General features: G+C 45.8%; 1 protein-coding gene and 1 pseudogene across 3 annotated transcripts in view; one reads left to right on the forward strand and one right to left on the reverse strand.

Moving 5' to 3' along the window:
• Window positions 1–1,045: 1,045 nt before the first annotated feature.
• PDCD6 (programmed cell death 6) overlaps window positions 1,046–12,490 on the forward strand; it is a 43,706-nt gene continuing 32,261 nt past the window's right edge. For 2 of the 3 annotated variants that reach the window (XM_037799160.1, XM_037799161.1), the window contains exons 1-2: window positions 1,046–1,230; window positions 2,035–2,096. In XM_037799160.1, coding sequence (XP_037655088.1) covers window positions 1,130–1,230; window positions 2,035–2,096 — 163 coding nt within the window. In that variant the 5' untranslated portion in view covers window positions 1,046–1,129. Of the gene's footprint in view, window positions 1,231–2,034; window positions 2,097–2,148; window positions 2,399–12,490 lie in introns of those variants that run through there. The other variant, XM_037799162.1, reaches the window with a different exon arrangement.
• LOC119506184 lies at window positions 11,677–12,352 on the reverse strand (annotated as a pseudogene).

The following is a 12,490-nucleotide window of genomic DNA, read 5'->3' on the forward strand; positions in this document are numbered from 1 at the left end:
ATTTCATAAGGAGAAAATTAGAAACTGCTTTAGTGCATTAAACCATGAAAAAATCCACATTGTTGCAGAGGTTTGTGGAGAATTACTTTAGATTAATGCCAAAGACAGTGTCTTGATTTCTTTGAAGAATTTAAAGAGCTCTGAAGTTCGCGGCCTAAGGGCCGAGAGAGATGGGGGGCAGAGGACAAGGCGGAGATGGTATCTGCAGCTGCCGCGGGAGCGCTGGATAATGGATCTGTGCCCACGGGGACGAGTCTCAGGTGCGGTAAGAGGCCACGTCCTCGGCCTCCGTCGGGCCGGCGCTCGGGCAACGGGAGAACAGCAACCGGGTCTGAGGAGCAAGCGCGGGGGGTCGCGCAGAACGCGGACCTGGAACAGCGGGAAGGCCGGCGCAGGCCCCGCAGAGCCACGTGGGGCCGGGGGCGCTGCGGCCCGGAGCTCGGCATCCCCGCCCGGACGCGCGCGGGGGCCACACCGGTAGCCGGGCGCCGATTCACGGGGCCGGCAGCCCAGGTCAGGGCGCCGCGGGCGGGGAGGGCGCCAGCCGCGGACCCTCCAGCGCGTCTCGCCCGTGCTCCGTCCCCTCCCGGAACCTACAGCCGCGAGCATCAGCGGTCGCGTCAGTTATTCGCGTCTTACACGGACTTCAAGCAAGCCGGCCGCCCCTTCGCACTATCACTTCCACTTTGGCCCTCAGGGCAACTGCCACCGCGGGTCGGGCGAGCACCTTCCGGAAGGTTCTAGAAAAAACGTCGTGCTCAAGAACGCCCGAGTCACGTCGGGGCGAGTGCGCCCGGATGGCCAGATCCCGGTTCTCTTCCTCCTGGGAGCGCGCAGGCCCGGGGCGGGGCAGGGCGGGACTGAAGCATCCTGGGCTCCCGAGAGAGGCCGACTGCGACCCCGAGAGGAGGAGGCGAAGGCGGGAGCGCCGGCTTGGCTCTGCTCGGAGGTAGGCGGGCTGAGCTCGGATTGGCCGCGCCAGGCCCCGTGACCGCCCTTGCGGGACACGCACTTCCCGTGCTCCAGGAAGTGACGTGCACTCAGGCTCCGCCCCAGGCAGAGGCGGAAGCTGAGGCGGTCGCGCGTCTCGTAGTCTCTACCAGCACCTCAGTCAGCCGCGCCTCGGCCCATGGCCTCCTACCCGTACCGCCCTGGCCCCGGGGCCGGTCCCGGCCCTGCTGCCGGCGCGGCACTGCCGGACCAGAGCTTCCTGTGGAACGTCTTCCAGAGGTGAGGAGGTGAGGGCCGAGCTGCCGGCCGCCTCCCGGCCGCCGGCCTCCTCCTGCCTCCCCCTCCACCGGCCTCCCTCCGGCCTCCTCCTCCTGCCGGCCCCTGTCTGTCGTCTCCCCCCGGCCTCTGCTGGCCTCCGTCTCTCGTCGCCCCCCGGCCTCCCCCTCTGGTCTCCTCATCGGCCTCCCCGGACCGCAGGCCACTCCCCGTTCCCGTCTTTCCCAGTTCTTCCGGCCACCGCCAAGCGCCCCGCGGTTGAGGAACGGGTTCCAGCTGCTCCGGATGGTCTCCGGGGGAAATTTGCTTTAGAAAAATAGCAACCCGCACCCTCTCCCCTAGTGCTGTTAGAATGCCAGGAGCCAGGGAAGAAGCTGGAAGACTTCTGGGCTCGGCCAGTGAGCCTTTGGTCCCGAGTGGGTTTGAGTGAACGAATGACGGAAACTTGAGTGACTCAAGGAAAGAATGACTTGTTTGAGATATTTTTTCTGCTTGCGGAGAAGAAACTGGTGCAGGTGTGAGGGTGGGAATAGGAGAAAGGAAGATGGGAAGGGAAAGACCCGAGACGGGGGAGAAGATCCAGTGTCCTTGGGGAAACCAGGCTTGGAATTTGGCACGGAAGGTACTTAGGCTACAGTGAAGGCTGCCTCAGTTCCTTATTCCCCAGTAAATGGGCGAGTGAGGGGCACAGAAGGAGATGCCAGGATGCCGGGTCCCATGTAGGAATAACAGGAGTTAAACATTTTGCCATGTTTTGCATTGCCTACAGTTTTAATCACCAGGTTGATTGGTCTCATTAATTTCCAGGGTTGATAAAGACAGGAGTGGCGTGATATCGGACAACGAGCTTCAGCAAGCACTGTCCAACGGTGAGTGGGACCTGGCCGTGGCCGCAAGGACTTCAAAATTGCAAGTCCAGTCCACCCTCAGTAGATGACTTCTTTCTCAACCTTAATTTCTAAGTTCAAAGGAGTCACTAGACCAAGTCATTGCCGGTGCATGGTAGAGGTCTTCCGGTCTCTTTTTTTCGTGTGGTTTCCCGGTTGTTGCCGTTGGTGCTCCAGGACCTTGGAGAGCTAGTTGAGAAGTGCATGGATAAGAAATGGACGTTCCAGTGACAGTTTTAAGGGAGGGGTAAGAAATGTACCTTTGTACAGAACACATCTTTCAGGTATGTTGAAGATCCTTTAATTTCTTAGGAGAGTCAGGGTCACAGAGGGCACTGATGAGATTATCAGTGAGACTGACTGGGTAATTGTTGAAGGGTTTGAACACTTAAATAGGAATGTGGTTGCTATGGAAACTGCAAAAACAAAGACTAAATTGTGGCAGAAGTGATTGGGGCCCTGGGTGGTGGAGGGATTACTTGGAGGAAGATGATAAGGGGTCAGGTAGAGGAGGCGACAGACGTCTGCGGTGCTCTGTGGTGCTGTGTGGTGGGGATTCTCCAGTTTATGCTGGGACCAGCCGTGATTATCCAGAGTGGTACCCAGATATTTACTTCATGAAATGCCTGCCTAGGAGGTTGCCCTTGTTTAATCCCTCAGGTGCAGCTGTCTTTGTAGCTGGCTTTTCCAGGGTGTGCCATCTTAGCGAGAAAAGGAGTTGATTTTACGATGACAATGAGGTAACAGTGTTTGTTAGTGGGAAGTGGCTTGGTGGAGTAGAGGGAGGGAGGGAGTCAGAGAGTAAGGGTGCTGTAAACTGCCTCGGAGCAGGGGTCAGGTGAAAGGGCGTCTGCCTGCGCCCTCAATGTGCTTGGCACAGGCTAGGCATCCAGCAGGCACTTCACTGCCTGACAATCGCTGTTGCAAATAGTCATTAGCATGGGTCATAGATATCGGTGTATATTTCATGTGAAATTATGCAGATTGCTTTCTGGAAATTAAGAAGTTCCATTATTTCTGCCCTGAGGACTTTTCTGATCATTGTTAACCTCTTTTTATTTTTGATTTGTTTTCAACATTTGAATTGCGCTCAAGGGATGCAAAACAGGTTACTAGGAAGATGTCAGGAGAGCCTGGAATCCAACAGGTTGCAGTTTAGCACATCCTGGCTTTCTAAATTTTGATCAAAACAGATGTTTTCTTCATATCATATGGTAACTATGACCAGATGACCACCAGACAAAAGTGGCAGCTCACTGCAGTGATAGATGTTGCATAGGCCTCATTAGCGTGACCGTTGTCTACGCTGGAGGGTCTCCCTGCCTGGATTCAAGTCCGGCTCTGCCTGTTCTGACAGTGTCACCTGGGGCATGGGTTTGACCTCTCTGGATCTCCGTGTCCTCACAATTACTGGGAGGATAATCAAAGGAATTCATGAAAAGTGCTTCCTGCACCTGGTACATAGCAAGTGCTCAGTGATTGTTACCTACTTTTATTAGTAGTAGTATTCCCACTGTTATTGGCTAAGCAGCCAGCTTCAATCCTTGATGGCTCCCCATCTGATGATGATGATAATTGCCATTAATTGAGCACCTAGAGAGCATGTTTTACAATGCCAAAGAATCTTTCAGTCCACCATTCCTAAAATACGTTGAGATCAACACTTGCCATAATCCAAGCCCATAAATATGTGTAGGAACCATCTCACAGTGGCCCCTGTAAATGCACTGTGGGATTCCCTCAGCTCCTGCAGACACAGCCTGCCTTGCCTGCAGGCGCTGTTAATCCCAGAGGCTTCCTGTTACACCCCCTTTCCCTAGGGCAGCCCCCGAGAGAAAGGCCTCCCTCACTCTCCCGGGAGTAGTGGTGGTCCTTGTGTTCTGAGCACATGTGGTGGGTGTTTTACTTTGTGTTTTAACTGATCACATCTTACTCTTCAAATTAGCTGCTAGAAAATTTTACGTCAAAATTTGTGACTCACCTGCAGCAGGTCTTGAGGGTTTCGGGGTAAATTTTTTGAATTAGCCTTGGACTCCTTACTTTCTTACTCTCTGATCTTTAAGTTTTTCTCTTCCCAACCAACATAATTAAAATTTATTTTATTTTGCTATTCCATGAATATCTTCATAGATTTCTTTTAATTCTTTCTGGAATAAGGCAGTTGATTAATAAGTACAGATTTCTAGTCCTTTAATAAGTTCGCAGATAGGTGATGGTCTGATCAAAGGCTTTGCCTACCCGAGATGTAATAGCTCTCACATTGCAGAACCTCACTGGAATCCAGATGTATTTTCCATACACCACAGTGCCTCATTGTGTCAGTTTTGCTCCTCACATTGAGGCATTCATTCTGAGGCCCCTAGGTTTTTTCCACCTTGTCTTTTCCCATCTGCCTGTGCTGAGAGCTGCAGCCATGTGGCGGCACCCCAGTGGTTGCCCTCCCCTTGCCTTGCTCCTTGGGCCTAGAATGCCTTCCATCCTTCAGCCAGACGCATTTCAGGACGGGCCTCCCAGGTGGTCTGAGTGGTTTTGTCTTTATCTTTCTTTTCATTGTATTGTAATCATTGATGATTGAAGTGATTTTAACTTTCCTAATTGTTCTCCCATGATTGGACTTTTCTTTTGATATTAGACTGTTTCAGGAAATTATTTTAATCAGTTTATTCCTGATGGAAAAACTGAAGTTACAAAATCACAGTCTCCCACCTTTCTCAGTTAAATCTGTGCCTCTCAGTGCCTCTCTATTAAAATCTGGCTGAAAGCCTCCTGAGCAGGTATGTGCTGCTCCTTTACACTGGGTCCTTTTATGAGACTTGTTTCCAGAGGAAAGCTTCTAAAAACTGGCTCTGTGTTCGTGTCTCTAGTCACTAGGTATGAAGAGAGCAGAGAGAACTGTTCTCTTGTTTCTTTTTTCTTTCTCTTTTAATATATTTTTATTGCAGTGACATATATCCTGTTTCTCTCTGAAATAACATGTCACAAATAAGTTTGGTGTCTTTGCTGTTTTGATTTTCACACTATTTCTTGGACTTATGAGAAATTAATTTATTTTTAAGAATTGGAATAGCTTTATTCTGATTATAAAAGTAACATGGTCTTTGTAAAGTTTTCCAAAAAGGTAAAGTTATTAAAGAGAAAGAAAAAAATCAACCTTATTCCAACTATCCAAAGTTAACCAATATTAATTGTTTGATGTATTTTTTCCTAATCTTTCTATCTCTTCCTCTCACACACAAACAAATACACACACAGTTTATATAGATTTATGTCTTGCTTTTTCATTTAATATATTGTGATAATATTCCTATGGTGTGAAATTCTTTGACTCTATACCATGCCACTGTCTGTGTCTTAGATTGTGTTTGATTTTCATTAACCAGTTCTGCAGCGTTTAGTCCCAAAGTTTCATAAAACACATTTCTAAAGGTGAGATCTGTCAGCTCAAAGGTTTAAGATTAGTGCCAGTGATAAACATTGCAGATTACTTTTTACAAAGACTGTGTTACGGTTGACTAAAGCTGCCGGAATGCAATACACCAGAAATGGATTGGCTTTTACAATGGGGGGTTATTAGTTCACAAATTTATAATTGTAAGGCCACAAAAATGTCCCAAATAAGGCATCAACAGGATACTACCTTCTCTGAAGAAAGGCCGATGGCATCAGGGGTTCCTCTGTCCAATGGGAAGGCAAATGGCTGGAGTCTGCTGGAGCTCTCCTGGGTTAAGCTTCTGGTTTCCATGGCTTTCTCCAAAATGTCTCTGGGCTTCTGTCTCTCTTAGTTTCTCTTGGCTCCTGTGGGTTCTCCTCCTCCCAGGGGCAAACTCTGGTTTATGTATCTTAGCTTCTCTCCAAATTCTCTGAGCTCTCTCTTTCCTTGAGCCTTTCTTAAAGGACTCCAGTAAAAGGATTGAGACCCACCTTGAATGGGGTAGGTCACATCTCAGTTGAAACAACCTCATCAAAAGTCCCACCCACAAGATTGGATTAAAAGAGCATAGTCTTTAACAGGATACATAATAGATTCAAACCAGCACAGATGAGAGAGGCTGAGAGAGACATTTGGAGAGAAGCTAAGATATGTAATCCAAAGTTTGCCTCCAAGAGAAGCTAAGAGCTGACACAGACCCAGGCATTTGGAGATGCTAAGCTAAGGGATGAAGCCCAGAGTTTGCCCTTGAGAAGCTAAGAGAGGACCCCCCAGAAGCTTCGAGAGAAACATCCTGGGAGAACAAGCACGTATACACAGTAGCTGAGAGAGAAGCTAAGAGAAATAAAAGCTCGGAGACATTTTGGAGAAAGCCATTGTGGAACACAACTCAGGAGCAAAGGAGCCATTGGCCTTTCTTCAGTGAAGGAATCACCAAGCCATCTGTGGAAGTCCTTGTGGCAAGAAAGCACAAAAAGCACATCACATTTTAGGAAGATACACTTTATCTATAATTTTATTTCCTTCCCACCCTGAAATAATATTTTTCAGATTAATTTTGAAATTGGAGGTCCAAAATACTTCTGGAACATATTTCTTTTTCCTTTTCACCCTCTGATTTTCAGTGTGACATAGCTTTAATTAATTAATTTATTTATTTATTTATCTATTTATTTAATATTTCAGGTTACTGAAACTTTATAAGCAGAGACTTTCAATAAACAGTTTACATTTCAGTGACAGTCAATAGCTTAAACTGAGCTTTAAACTAATTATGAAGAATGATAGAGATTTTCTTGGGGAATTTTTGAATAAAATATTCAAATTGAGGAAGAGAAAACAGCACAGACCATTTTTCCAGTTGTGGGCTTTTGAAGATAACTGGTGAAATGTGGGATTTTGGTGTACATACCAAAGATCTGGCAGATCTCTTCATTAAGTACCAGTGTGTTATGACCTGAACCAGATAGGACTTCATGTGTACACCATCTTTTTACATAGCTCTTCCCTTTGGCAGAAACGCATAGAAAGGCCTGAGGCCCAGAGTGATGGCATAATATGGAAAGCGGTCTCCAGAGGATGTAACTCAAGGTTTATTTTCCCAAAAGGGTTCAAATTGTTAGGTACTTCACTTGTCCACATACTAGTGGTTGTGAAGTTTTTACCCCACTTACTCAACCAAAATGTAAGCTTCTGGTTAATAGGACATTAGGCATTATAAGGCAGGAAACTGTTTGGAAAGTAAAAGGAAATGACATTAATGCAGAACAGGAGCTGAGATGGGTTTTTCCCACCCTTGCAAAGCGGGATGTATATAAAATTTCAAGTCAACTGTGTACCTGAGGTTTAAGTAGGAAGACACTAAAGCGTTAGGATGGTAATTGACTCTGTGTTTATAGAATTGCGGATTTTTAGTTCAGCCTCATTCGTTTTGATTGTTGCTTTCTATGGCACTAGCACTGTCTCCAAATTCAGGTGGAAAAAGTTAGGTGTACCAGTGTATATGGAGGATAATGTGTATGTTTCTCTTTTCTCTGGTTCTCTGAGATGAAATTGAGGCAAGATATATAGGTACAGTCTTAATTTTCTAAGACCATAGTTTTCTAACTGGATGTCACAAGGTCTTTATCCTCTGCGGCCTGAGTGATGCTAGACATGTTCATAACTGGTGACCTCAGGTGTGCTTAACCCTTAATATAACCAAGATGTTAAATGCCTGCAAATTTCAGTGTTCAGGCTTCATTGTGGGTTATATAACTTTTTGATGTTCAGTCTGGGAACCAGGCCACTTACTTGGCACCCAATAAATCGTCAATTAAATATGGACTGTTGCTATTGTCCCTTGGTTTCTTAGGAGTTCTCAGGCCCTAATTTTAGGTAGCAAGAAAGACATGTGGAGAGGCCAGGAGCCTGCCTCTGTCTTCCTGTTCCTCACCAGCCACTGAAGGAAACGGTGGGGCTTTGTGTGGAGGCTAGGCTGTTGTGCTGGAGGAGGGGGCCAGCTTCCTTCCCATCCTCACTGGCCTAGGATGGACTACTGTGCTTTCCTGGAGCCTGGCACTCTCCCTGCAGTCCTCAGAATGCCCCGGGACAGCCACCTAGTTCCGTCCCAGACCAACCCTCTGGAGAATGCACCACCTGCTCCACGAGTGCCTCTGTGATTGGTCCTTGATCTTCACCAGGGAGGATGGTGACTTGGACCCATTTCCAGCAGCCCAGTACCTTTGATCTACATGGGTTATATTTCTGTTAGAAGTGCCTGTGTTTGCAGTATCGTTTAACGGTTTCACCTGTATTGTTTTATTAAAAAAATGTTGCACCCATGTAAAAGTTCAGATTGTCAAGTTATTTGCTAAGATGGTCTATTGACGTCTCTAATTATAGACAGTTGGGACAGACAGACAGTGTGTTCTCTACCTTCAGTGCTGTAGAATGTCATCACTGAAATCTCTCAGCTTCTGTGCATCCTTGCTTGTTTCTCCCAGAGCATTTCTCTCTAAGTGTTCTTGGGGTCCTCTCTTAGCTTCTCAAGCGCAGACTCTGGGCTTCATTTCTTAACCTCTCCAAACATCTTTCTGTCTGTATCTCCAAGTGTTTGGGGCTGTTTTGGCCCCTGACTTCTCTTAAAGACTCCAGTAAACTAATCAAGACCCACTTTGAATGGGTGGGATCACACCTCCAAGGAAGTAATCTAATCAAAAGGTCCCGCATACAGTTGGGTGAGTTGCACCTCCAAGATCAAAAGATCCCACCCGTAAGTCTGCACAAGATTGGAGTAAAAGAGCATGGCTTTTGTGGGGGATGTGATAGATTCAAACCAGCACACCACCCTTCCCCTACATGTCTGTAAGGCCTGCACAGAGATATGCCCGTGAACTGTAATCTCTTCAGTTGAACACTTTCTTGTGCAGTGAAGTGAGCCAGGCTCTGTGCTAGGCTCAAGGACGAGTGTGCCCCCTGCCTTCCTGAAGTGCACCGGCTGGTAGGAAAAGCGACCTTACTGAGTCATGTAAGGTGGGTGAGGTGTTCTGAAGGGGAAGTGTGCAGGTCCTCCAGCAGAGCAAACGAAATTAACTTGGAGGGGTCCAAGAAAGCACTCCCAAGGAAATTTCCCGCAGACCTAAAGGAAAAATCGGAATTAGGGTGAGGGGTGTGGATATTTTCTGTAGGAGGCACACATCAGATTGAGAAAAATCGTGGGTGGCAACCTTTGAGTGGGCGTGGTACTTGGGAGGAACTGCAAGGAGCTCAGGTGCCCCGAGGGAAGGGGTGGTGGGTAGAGGGTGGCGTGGACTTGGGACCCTTCAGACACCCCACTGCCCACTACCCACATTCCTAAATATAAGCATAAAAATATTACCTGATGTGACAGCAGGGGGATAGGTTTCTGTATGCCACCCAGAACTGATTAGTACCTGAAGCAGCTTTGTAAATAGAAGAAAAAATAGTAGTTTTTTATATGTATGGGTGTAGGGAGAGGATGATCCTAACCATGGCTATCTCATGTTTGAGGTCTTTAAAAAAATTTTAATAGAGTTTATGTTTTTAGAGCAGCTTTAGGTTTACAGAAAAATTGAGCAGAAAGTAGAGCTCCCATATATCCCTCCCTTGCACCAGGGTTTCCAATTATAAACATCCTGTGTTAGAGTAGTACATGGGTTACAGTGGATGGAACCAGTACTGACATGTGATTATTAACTAACATCCGTAGTTCACCTTGGGGTTCACTCTTTGTGTCGTACAGCTCTGTGGGTTTTGACAAATGCGTAATGTCATGTGTCCACCATTATGGTGTCACACAGAGAGTTTCGCTGCCATAAAAATGCCCTCTGTCCCCCCTGTGCATCCCTCCTCCCTCCTCTAAACCTCTGGCAACCACTGATCTTTTCACTGTCTATGGTTTTGCCTTTTCCAGAATGTCATATGGTTGCTATCGTACAGTATGTAACTCTTTCAGACTGGCTTATTTCATTTAGCAATGTGCATTTTAAGGTTCTGCCATGTCTTTTTGTAGCTTAATAGCTCCTTTCTTTTTATTGCTGAATAATCTCTTGTATGGATGTTCCACAATTTGATTATCCATTCACCTATTGCAGGGCATCTTGGTTGCTTCTGATTTGGGGCAATTATGAATAAAATTTCTATAAACAATTGTGTGCAGGTTTTTCCTGTAGACATAAGTTTTCAGCTCCTTTGAGTAAATACCTAGGAATGCAAGTGCTGGATCATGTGGTAAGCCTATGTTTAGCTCTGTAGGAAACTGCCAGGCTGCCTGTTCTAGTTTGCTAATGCTGCCGGAATGCAAAACACCAGAAATGGACTGGCTTTTATAAAGGGGATTTATTTGGTTACAGTTACAGTCTTAAGGCCATAAGTGTCCAAGGTAGCACATCAACAGTCAGGTACCTTCACTGGAAGATGGCTTCCGGAAAACCCCTGTTAGCTGGGAAGGCACGTGGCTGGCATCTGCTCCAAGTTCTGGTTTCAAAATGGCCTTCTCCCAGGATGTTCCTCTCTAGGCCGCAGCTCCTCTTCAAAATGTCACTCTCAGTTGCTGTTGGGACGTTTGTCCTCTCTTAGCTTCTCCGGAGCAAGAGTCTGCTTTCAACGGCCATCTTCAAACTATCTGTCATCTGCAGCTCCTGTGCTTTCTTCAGTATCCCCCTTGGCTGTGTAGCTCCTCTTCAAAATGTCACTCTCAGCTTCACTGAGTTCTTTTGTTTGTCATCTCATTTATATGGCTCCAGTGATTTAATTTAGACCCACCCTGAATGGGCAGGGCCACACTTCCATGGAAATTATCTGGAGTCATCACCCACGTTTGGGTGGGTCGCATCTCCACGGAAACACTCAAAGAATTACAATCTAATCAACACTGACATATCTGCCGACACAAGATTACATCAAAGAAAATGGCATTTTAGGGACATAATACATTCAAACCAGCACACCGCCTTCCAAACCGGCTGTACCATGTTGCATTCCCACCAGCAATGAATGAGAGTTCCTGCTGCTTGAAATCCTCGCCAGCATTTTTGGTATTGTTTTGGACTTCAGCGATTTTAACAGGTGTGTAGTGGTATCTTAGGTTTTTTTTTGTTTTGTTTTGGATTTTGTTTTTAAGAGCAGTTCAACTAATTTCACCTTCAATTTACAAAATCTTTTGATCAGTTTTAGTTTATCCCAGAAAAAAAGAGAAAGTATATTTCCAAGAGTGTACTTCTGATGCCTTTCTTGATGAACTCAGTGCTTATTGTTCTAGCTAATAATTGCTGTACTTGACCTGAGGTTGAAAGTTGACTATTGTTTACAAAGATGCCAGTAGAAATAAAATGTGGTTATTAATCCTTAGAAAAGGACCATAATAACATAATTCCTTTGGAAAGAAAGCTTTGGAATCAGATGCATCCACTGTGTCATTACATATACAATATTTTAATTTAGGTTTAGAAGTCAGAAAATAGAAATGAGTCTTTTGATTACCTTGGGATTAGACAACACTAATTTTTACTAATAAATAATAAAAGGAAAGCAAGATTGTCATAAAATATATATAATCTCTGTAAAATTCAATACATTTATGCCTCTGATTCCCAGAAACTATTATAATATTTCCTGGAAAAAAAGGTAAGCTTATTTAAACCAGTGTAAGTAGTTTGACATTACTCTTGGAAAACAGACATTGTCATTACAAGATGCACCGTGGCTTGGAAAACAAGCTGAACATAGTACCGTCTTTTACATGGCACTTCTCCTGGTTACGTGCCCAGTAAACTGCACATCGCTATATAGAGTCCCCAGACTTTCATGGGTTGGTAAGTATGAATTGCACATCCAGTCCCATTGGAGGTGGCCTAGCCATCTGTGTATAATGTGTGCACATGGTGCAATAACATCTCATGGGACATCTGGCGTTGCTATACCAGGGTTACGGAAAAGCATATTCTGTCACTTCTTCATACCATGACTTGATCAACTAGAGAATAGAGCAGTATTCTACAGCTCATACAGATAGATGTGGGCCTAGAAATCTCAGCAAGTAAGAAGATTCATGGTCCCACATGCAAGTAGCTGTCCAAGCCTCTGCAGATTTTGCAAGATTTTCATCCCAAACCATACAGTTCATGCCAGTGCTTCTGCCTGGCTTTAGGAAATCCGCAGAATATAGTTATGCTTTTAGGGCTGCTTCAATATCAGTGAGATTATTGGTTGGCAGGGATGAATCAGTGGAACTGAGTAGGGCAACAGCACTTGCTTCACAAGGAAGGGAGAACAGGAGTGCACCACTGATGGCAGAGATTGTTGTCATTTGAGGGGTGGAGGGGAGGCCGCCGATTTTCCTTTGCTCTATACGCCTGATTGTTCCAGTGCTCAATAAAATGATTCCAGCCATGACTCTCATTTCTGAGGTCTTTATTTTGATTCATTTTCCATCTGCTGCTGCAAG

The sequence above is a fragment of the Choloepus didactylus genome, chromosome 11, assembly GCF_015220235.1.
Source record: "Choloepus didactylus isolate mChoDid1 chromosome 11, mChoDid1.pri, whole genome shotgun sequence".
NCBI lineage: Eukaryota > Metazoa > Chordata > Mammalia > Pilosa > Megalonychidae > Choloepus > Choloepus didactylus.